Source organism: Triticum dicoccoides, chromosome 2A (genome assembly GCF_002162155.2).
Source record: "Triticum dicoccoides isolate Atlit2015 ecotype Zavitan chromosome 2A, WEW_v2.0, whole genome shotgun sequence".
In the NCBI taxonomy this organism is placed as follows: domain Eukaryota; kingdom Viridiplantae; phylum Streptophyta; class Magnoliopsida; order Poales; family Poaceae; genus Triticum; species Triticum dicoccoides.
The window spans coordinates 38406912-38415785 of NC_041382.1; the positions used below are offsets into that span (position 1 = coordinate 38406912).

At 45.4% G+C, this 8874-nt stretch overlaps 2 protein-coding genes across 2 annotated transcripts; one reads left to right on the plus strand and one right to left on the minus strand.

Annotated features, from left to right (window-relative positions):
* Positions 1-532: 532 nt before the first annotated feature.
* Positions 533-4729, minus strand: LOC119357517 (zinc finger MYM-type protein 1-like). Its single transcript, XM_037624438.1, has 5 exons — positions 4585-4729; positions 4040-4314; positions 3745-3832; positions 2083-3088; positions 533-1994 (listed from the first exon to the last, which is right to left on the minus strand). The coding sequence occupies exons 1-5, from the start codon at positions 4727-4729 to the stop codon at positions 533-535; spliced, it is 2976 nt and encodes a 991-aa protein (XP_037480335.1).
* An 85-nt stretch (positions 4730-4814) lies between these two features.
* LOC119358805 (2-alkenal reductase (NADP(+)-dependent)-like) lies at positions 4815-6504 on the plus strand. Its single transcript, XM_037625218.1, has 5 exons — positions 4815-5042; positions 5160-5337; positions 5595-5761; positions 5938-6020; positions 6126-6504. Exons 1-5 carry the CDS (start codon positions 4815-4817, stop codon positions 6502-6504), a joined length of 1035 nt encoding a protein of 344 aa, XP_037481115.1.
* The last annotated feature ends 2370 nt before the right edge of the window (positions 6505-8874 follow it).

Consider the following 8874-nt stretch of genomic DNA (forward strand, 5'->3'; position numbering starts at 1 on the left):
CAACAACTTGGACAGTGCCACAACGGTAGCGGTCGAGCATGCGGTTCTCGAACCTTGCCCCGCCGCCGCCAGGCCTCCGCCTGGTCCTTCCAAAGCCGCCTTCCGGTGTGCTCATGGTTTACCGGAGAGCGAACAAGGTCTAAGCATCAGCGTGCACGTAAGAGACCAACAAACCCCCAAGAGCAGTGGCGGAGCCAGCAAATTGCTAAAGCCCGGGCACGCCGTAAGCTAAAATTTACTTTTGTCTATCAGACACAATAAGTATCATATATTTGGATAAATGTCATGTGTAATATACACACTAATTTTTTATAGATCATAGAAGTAAATAAAAACAGGAATACAATACCAAATAACTCTCCAAACACTAGTCACACAACCTAACCTTTCGACACCTCGACGACAATAGTCCAATCTCCAACGTTCATCCTTGTGCACACAAGAGAATCTACAAGATAAAACACATTAATAATTTATATAATTTTCATTGAAATTAAACACATTAGATAGAATGGAGCGTACCAGTAATATGCTAATTGGACCTGGGCAATTGCCCTTTCCGATACTTCATGGCTTGAAACCGTTTAATAATAGCATCATCATCAAGTCCTTTAAAAATCTCCCGCTCGGTGTAGCAAATCATCAAGTCATTAAACCATGTATCATTTATCTTGCTGCGCAATTTAGATTTGATAATCTTCATTGCCGAGAAAGCTCTTTCGACCGATGCCGTTGAGACTGGCAATAACAAAGCCAACTCTATGATTCTGTACACCAGTGGGAAAACCAAATGTTTCTCAGTTTCAACCATCGTTGTAGATAAACTTTCAATATCTTTACAAGAAGAAAAGGCCTCATGCCTTCGTACATGAAGAATGTAAGTCTGAAGTTCGTCTCTTATGATTGCACGATCACCACTAGAGAAATCTCCATGATAAACTTTAGTTAAGCTAGCAAGCTTGTCAACATCAAACTTGGAGAAGGAATTTTTTGGATGAAGGCATGAGAAGGCCACTATTATATTTGAAGATGCTTCATTAAAGCGATGATTCATCTCAGTGCATATCTTGTCAATGGCAACATAGAAGATCTCAACTCGATAGAAATGAAGATTGGTGTAAGTCACACCATCAAGCCTTGAACGACCTCGGACCGGTATTCTTTCATTCATATCAGGCATCGGAATACCTTTGGTGACACAAAAGTGTTGGACTTCATTGAACAAGCTTTCCCAACCACTTTCTCTCATAGAGGCCAACCGAGCTTTGACATCACCAACTAGTTCAATGGCATTAACAATGTTTATATCTTTTCTCTGCAAGACTTGTGAGAGTTCATTTGTGATAGCAAGCAACTTTATCATAAGATGCAATACGAAAGCAAATTTGAAACTCTCCATTATCTCTATCAAACCCGCCGCTTGAGACGGTCCGCTCCCTTCATCATTGACCTCACGAAGCACATATATGACCGACTTCCACATTTGACTCAAACGAAGCAAAGTTGTATGGTGTGAACCCCATCTAGTATCCCCGGGTCTTGCTAAATTTGTTTCTTGGTTCAAACCTCTTCCACTAAATATCTCACCGCTCTCAAGCTGATCTAAGATATTTTGATGACGTTCCTCCCTCAGTGAATCCCTTCTCTTGCAAGATACAGTAGTTGTGCTCACAATTAAGGAGACATATTCAAACAAATCATGAATAGAGGAGCAACAACTAGCGACCGAGACAACCACCAATTGTAAACGATGTGCAAAGCAATGCACATAAAAGGCATAAGGGTTCTCGTCAAGAATTTTCTTTTGCAAACCATTAAATTCACCTCTCATATTTGAAGCTCCATCATATCCTTGCCCTCGTAGACTATGAATGGATAACTTATGATGATCAAGAATGTCAACAAGAGCTACCTTTAGTGCCTCTGATGTAGTCTCACTGACATGGTACAGAGAGAGAAATCGTTCCACGACTTTCCCTTTATCATTGACATACCTACATCAAGATTTTTGTAACAAGGTTAAATAAAAGTAGAAAACAACTATGAAATAACAATTAAAATGAATAATAAACCACTACTAACCTCAACATCACCGCCATTTGCTCTTTGACAGATATATCACGTGACTCATCGATAAGCACAGAGAATTTCTTATCACCAATTTCTCTCATGATTGCTTTGGTGACCTCTTCTGCGCAACACTTTGCAAGATCTTTTTGAATTTCAGCAGCAAGCATCTTGCAGTTTCTACTACCATGGTCAAAAGCATGCCTCACTTTTTCATCTCTAGCTTTATGCCAATCTACCATCTCACGGAAGTTACCCTTGTTCAGTGAAGTTGAACTTTCATCATGGCCACGAAAAGCCAAGCCTTGAGCAATGAGATATCTTGCACAACCCAGAGAAGTGTGCAACCGAATTTTGTAAAGTACTTCAGACTCCTTGGTTGACCTAGCAAAGTTACTAGACACGCTTTGCCTTTGATTACGAAAATCATCATAATGCAATCTTGCCTTGTTGTGCGCACTATTTACCCCACCAACATGAGCAGGCAATGCCTGATATGCATGCTTCCAATCCCTGAATCCTTTTTTGGTGAAGACATCATAACCAAAATGTGTACTACTTCCTGGTTGCTTAAAAAAACAATAGAAACAAAATGCAGCTTGCTCGGACACACTATATTCTAACCAATCATAATTCTTATACCAATTTTTAGAAAATGCACGGTTCTTGCTACCAATTTTTTTGCGATCAAATTTGACAGTTGGTCGGGTTGGACCCTTCAATATGTATGCTCTTCTCACCTGATCTTGAATATTCGGATGATAATCAGCAATTTGTTGCCTATGAGCGGGATCACACACAATTTCAGCCGGATTAAACTCATCATCGTCCTCGTCCTCAAAATTCACCTCATCATCATCATCATCATCATCATCGTCATCATCCAGCATTTCCTGCTCAATCCAGTTCTGAACCTCATCTATCACGTCGTCACCATGTTCATGAACATCACTTGGTTGTGGGTCTTGTGGCGGTTCCACTTGTGAATTTCTTCTAGTGTCAACAAAAAATCTGCTCAACTCTGAAATTTTAACAAGCATAATTAGAGTCCGCAAGCAATCCAATGCACAACTTCTTAAATTACAAATATAACTCACCTAGCTGTCGCTTGCCTCTAGCCCTAATTGCTGGCAGTCTGCTACTGGATGCCTCTTGAACAGGTTGAGTGTTCGCTAGTGTCGACGGTGAAGACCCAACGTCCGATCCAGCCGGAGTTGAATTCCCACTGGTGGTACCGGACGATTCGCCGCCTTGGCGCCCCCGCTTACGCTTCCGATCTTGACCGTCGCCCACCGGAGTCAGAGCCGAGGCCCGGCCGCGCGTCATCTCTAATCCTCTTCTAATCTTGTCGTCCGACATTGATCTGGCTGTTGGCGGCAGTCTACCTCACGCCATCGCCGCCTTGGAGGCGCAGCTGCGCAGCAGATGGTAGGACACGACTAGGTCTCGCGTTCCTGCGTACGCAGACGAACAGGCGACTTGTCGATGGATCGATCGATTCTTCTTCAGTGCGTGGATTGATCGAGCAAACAAGGCCTATTGGCTGTTGTGGCCCATCTGATTGCTTAGCTGATATGAGTAAGGCCCAAACTGCAGAAAACGCCCGGACTAGCCCAATTAGAGAAGTTTACGTATTTTCCATCGTTTTTTCGTGTTTCTGAGCGTTTTTAGGCATGCGATGGCTAGGAAAGATCGCTATAGTTGAGAACACCGACGGGATCGAGCCCGGGCACGTGCCCAGGGTGCCCGTACGGTGAATCCGCCACTGCCCAAGAGCGAGTGAAGGAATTTGAACGAGCTAGCTAGGGAGCGATCATAAAGCCAGGGAGAAGGAAGCTATCATGCATCAAGGGTGGAGCAAAGGAACTGGAGAACTATGGCGGATTGCTAGCAACGAAGGGCTTGGAGAGCAACAGACGCAGCAAGTTAGGGCAAAGAGCAAACCTGCTGGCCACACCGGTGTGCCACCTACCTGGAGAACTAGAGGGAGCAGAGAGCTGTGGACAACGACAGCAGCTAGCTGGAACCCGCGGCAGTGGCAGCGGACAAAAAGAGCAGTCGCCTGCAGGGCGAGCTCCGGCCGCAACTTCTGCACCGTGGCGAGGCACACCAACGGAAGGGTGTCCGTCGTAGCCGGGGTGGCATACGACGGGTGGGTGGACGCCGATCCCAAGCGGGTAGCGCCGTGGGATGGTGGTCGCCGGCGCCGGAGCGGCGGTCGGCGGGGTGTGCTCTCGTTCCTCCGCTCTGTCAGCGGTTAGCTGTGTCTGCCGCATGATCATTTTTTCTAGTTATTCTTTAATAACGAAACGACTCAGCCTCACCCCTAAAAAAATTAGTGTTGGAGCAAGAACCTTGTGTTTACCTTTTACATAGTACGTGTGCAAGTCGACATAGTACGTGTCACTAAGCTGATACATAGATCTTGTTAGAAATCAGCTTGACAAGTATTAGTTTATTTCCCCTAAAAAAGTAGTAATAGTTTATATAATTCATGCAAGTCGACAGAGCAAGAACCTTGTGCTTCTTGTGTCGATGATGCCGCGGCAGAGAGGACGAGTTGGTATGGCCTGGCGGAGAAGACGAACCCAGTTTTATCTGCCGGCCGGCCGGCTGCTCCTCCCTCCACCCGCTTGAACTCAATCCGCCACGCACGAAACATACCCACCCGAACGCGTTTGATATCTGAAAAATCACCAGCTCATCGTCATCGGTGCGTTGCGTACGTCCAGGAAAGAAAGGAAGGAATGGCGGAGGCGGAGGTGAGCAACAAGAGGGTGACCCTGAAGCGGCACGTGACGGGGTTCCCCACCGAGGACGACATGGAGCTCGTCACGGCGACGGCGCGCCTGGCCGTCCCGCCCGGGTCGGCGGCGGTGATGGTGAAGAACCTCTACCTCTCCTGCGATCCCTACATGCGCAGACGGATGACCAAGCACCAGGACCCCAGCTACCCGGAATTCGTCCTTGGGGAGGTAGCGTATTTATTTTGAAAAAAAAGCATGTGGATGGTTTCAGCCTTTCTTTCCTGAGTCTTGTTTCCCCACCGGAACCCTTGACATTTTTGTGCCTCCGTGAATCATTCCTACCAGGTTATAACTACTTTTGGCGTGAGCAAGGTGGTAGAATCCGGGCACCCGGATTTCAAGGCAGGTGATCTGGTGTGGGGAATGACAGCATGTGAAGAATACACCTTGATCACTAAGCCTGCGTCGATTTTCAAGATCAACCATCCTGAATTACCGCTGTCTTACTACGCAGGTGTTCTCGGTGAGTCCACTTCTATTCGTCGCGAGCTAATCTAGTCATTGTTAATACATTTTCATGTTCTGGAAACGGTTAGTTATTGCTTACTTTCTTGGTAGACCATAGCCTGCTACTCTGCTATAATCGATCACGTAATTAAGGTACTAGGCTACTAGCCCATCCTAGAAGCTTGATAATCACTCGTGTCTGCTACTTTTGGTCATATTTAACAGCTGATACACTGGTAGATTTCCCCCCCTAACTGCATTTTTTTAATTTAGGCATGCCTGGCCTTACTGCATTTTCTGGATTCTTCAACGTGACCAAGCCAAAAAAAGGCGACTATGTCTTTGTATCAGCGGCATCAGGCGCCGTCGGACAGCTTGTTGGGCAGCTTGCCAAGATCACAGGCTGCTATGTGGTTGGCAGTGCTGGTTCTGATGAGAAAGTTTGTACATGCTCGGTTTGTCTTCTCCTCCGGTTGTGCACATCCCCAGCCATTGTAGTTCTGTTCATACTGATTCTGTCGCTGCCCTTGCCAATTTCTCAGCGATCCACGAAATTGAATGTGTTTCACAACATTAGTAATACACCATTTTTCATGGAATAAAATTGCCTTCTCAGGTCAACCTCCTGAAAACAAAGTTTGGATTCGACGATGCCTTCAACTACAAGAAGGAGCATGACCTCAACACGGCACTAAAGAGGTTAATTGCAAGCCCCTTTCCTTGCCATACAACTGTGTTCCACCTTCCAATGCTTTGGTCCAATTAACCAGAAGTAATTGTTGTCATAATACTTTGTTCTCGTAGGTGCTTCCAGCAGGGCATCGACATCTACTTCGACAATGTGGGTGGTGAGATGCTGGATGCAGCACTACTCAACATGAGGCTGCACGGGCAGGTGGCCGTGTGCGGGATGATCTCGCAGTACAACCTGGAGCGTCCTGAAGGCGTGCGCAACCTGGCATGCGTCATCACCAAGCGCATCCGCATAGAGGGGTTCCGGGTGATAGAGTACTTCGGCACCTACCGCAAGTTCGAAGAGGAGATGGTGGGTCACCTCAAGGAAGGGAACATTACATACATGGAGGATGTCGCCGAGGGGATCGAGAAGGTGCCGGCTGCGCTCGTCGGGCTCTTCTACGGGCGCAACATCGGAAAGCAGTTGGTGGCCGTTGCACAGGAGTGACATCACATGCCAGGATGTTTATTCGGGTGAAAACTGTGTCCTGAAACATTACTTCGCTGAAATATATATGTAGTTCTGCATTATTAGCAGAGAAAGCTCAGTTGGTAAATGTTAATTTGGGTGTAAATAATAGGAATGTTTCTTATAATAGTAGAATTAAGAACATTGAGTCCTCTAGGGTGCAAACTTTCCAAAATATTCTCCATGCTAGTACTTGTGCATTGGCAGAAACGTCTTACCCGATCTAGGGCGACGTGATGCGTGTTAAATAGGCAGGGTGCGAACCTGAGATACGCATACAAGAGTTTGTTGTGATACAACTTGAGGAAGAAGAAAGATAAGAGATAAGCTAGCTAGTAGTTACAACAGAACATCATATGCGCCTAGCTATCTTGGAGATATACTCAACCTCCTATAGTCTCATGTACGTCTCCAATACGTGACACATTTATGTGTTTAACACCCTCCCTTAATCACAGCTTGGTCAAGTTGAGATTACGTTTGAATTCTTCAAAACTCCGTACATGCAATGCCTTTGTGAATCCATCTCGAACTTGATCTCTAGAGTGCACAAACCGAATGCCAAGTTTCTTCTGAGCAACCCTTTCTCTGACAAAATGAAAATCAATTTCTATATGTTTTGTTCTAGCATGAAAGACTGGGTTTGCAGAGAGATAGGTGGCACCAAGGTTGTCACACCATAGGCATGGAGCTCGTGTGTTTTTCACACCAAGTTCTTTCAACATAGACTGAATCCATATAATCTCTGTTGTAGCATTTGCTAATGCTTTGTATTCTGCCTCTGTGCTTGATCTGGAGACAGTGGCTTGTTTTCGTGCACACCATGATATCAAGTTAGGTCCAAAGAATACAGCAAACCCACTAGTTGATCTCCTGTCATCCAAGCATCCTGCCCAATCTGAATCAGAGAATGCACTAACAAGTGTAGAGGGTGACTTGCTGAAATTTAGACCAATGCTCAAAGTATATTTGACATATCTAACTATGCGTTTTGCAGTAGTTAAATGAACAGTAGTGGGTGCATGAAGGAACTGACAAACTTTGTTAACTGCAAAGGAAATGTCAGGTCTAGTAAGAGTAAGATATTGCAAAGCTCCCACTAAACTTCTATATCTTGTGTTGTCCTCTTGATTCAAGAGTGTCCCTTCTATGAGAGATAGTTTTTCTGAACTGGATAGTGGAGTAGGAGATGGTTTACAATCTTTCGAACCAGCCTTTTTTACCAGATCAGTTCATATTTTTCCTGAGAGAGATGGAGTCCATCTTTGTTTCTCTTTACCTCAATCCCAAGAAAGAAGTGCAAGTCTCCAAGATCCTTCAAGGCAAAATCTGCACCCAAGTCCTTTAAGAGCACTGTGATTGCTTCATCAGATGAGCTTGTCAGAATAATAGCATCAACATAGATGAGAACAAATATGCATGTGTTGGACTTATTGTAAATAAACAATGAGGTGTCAGACTTGGAAGGGACAAAGCCAAGTGCCTGCATCTTGTGACAGAGACGTGAATACCATGCCCTTGGAGCTTGCTTTAATCCATATAGTGCTTTATCAAGTTTGCACACATAAGATGGAGCAGTTTTACTTACAAACCCAGGAGGTTGCTTCATGTACACTTCTTCTTCCAGAACACCATGGAGGAACGCGTTCTGTATATCTAGCTGTCTGAGACTCCAGCCCCTAGAAATAGCAATAGACAGGACAAGACAAATGGTAGCAGCTTTTACAACTGGACTAAACGTGCCCTCATAGTCTATGCCATATCTCTGTTTAAAGCCCTTTGCAACAAGTCTAGCTTTATAACGATCAATGGTTCCATCAGATTTTCTTTTAATCCTGAATACCCACTTGCAGTCAATCAAGTTTTTACGTTGTTGTGGAGGAACCAAATGCCATGTTTTATTTTTCTTCAATGCCATGTATTCTTCATTCATAGCTTTCTTCCATTGTTCATTACCAAGTGCTTCTTCAACCGTGTTTGGTTCACCTGATTCTCCCGTAGAACAGATCATGCCATATTTAACTATATGTTTGTAGTTCACAGGTTTCGTTACCCCTTTTTGTAGTCGTGTGCGCCGTGGTGATGACGCAGCCTCGTCTATAGTCACAGAAGATCCAGCCTCTTGTACAGGAGTTCCAGCCGGAGCCGATCCCGAGGAGGATCTCCTGGGTGTAGCAGTGCGGGCTGTCCCAGAGGGATCTTCTGCAGCTTGTGGCTGCACTGCGTCACCTGAAGAGACCGTAGAGGATCCCGGCCTCTGGAGCGGCCCATCATTGCTCAATGGTGGCAAATCAGCGCCGGGAGCCGCGCTAGGGCCCGTGCCAAGGCCCGCGTTGGTGGAGCAAACCG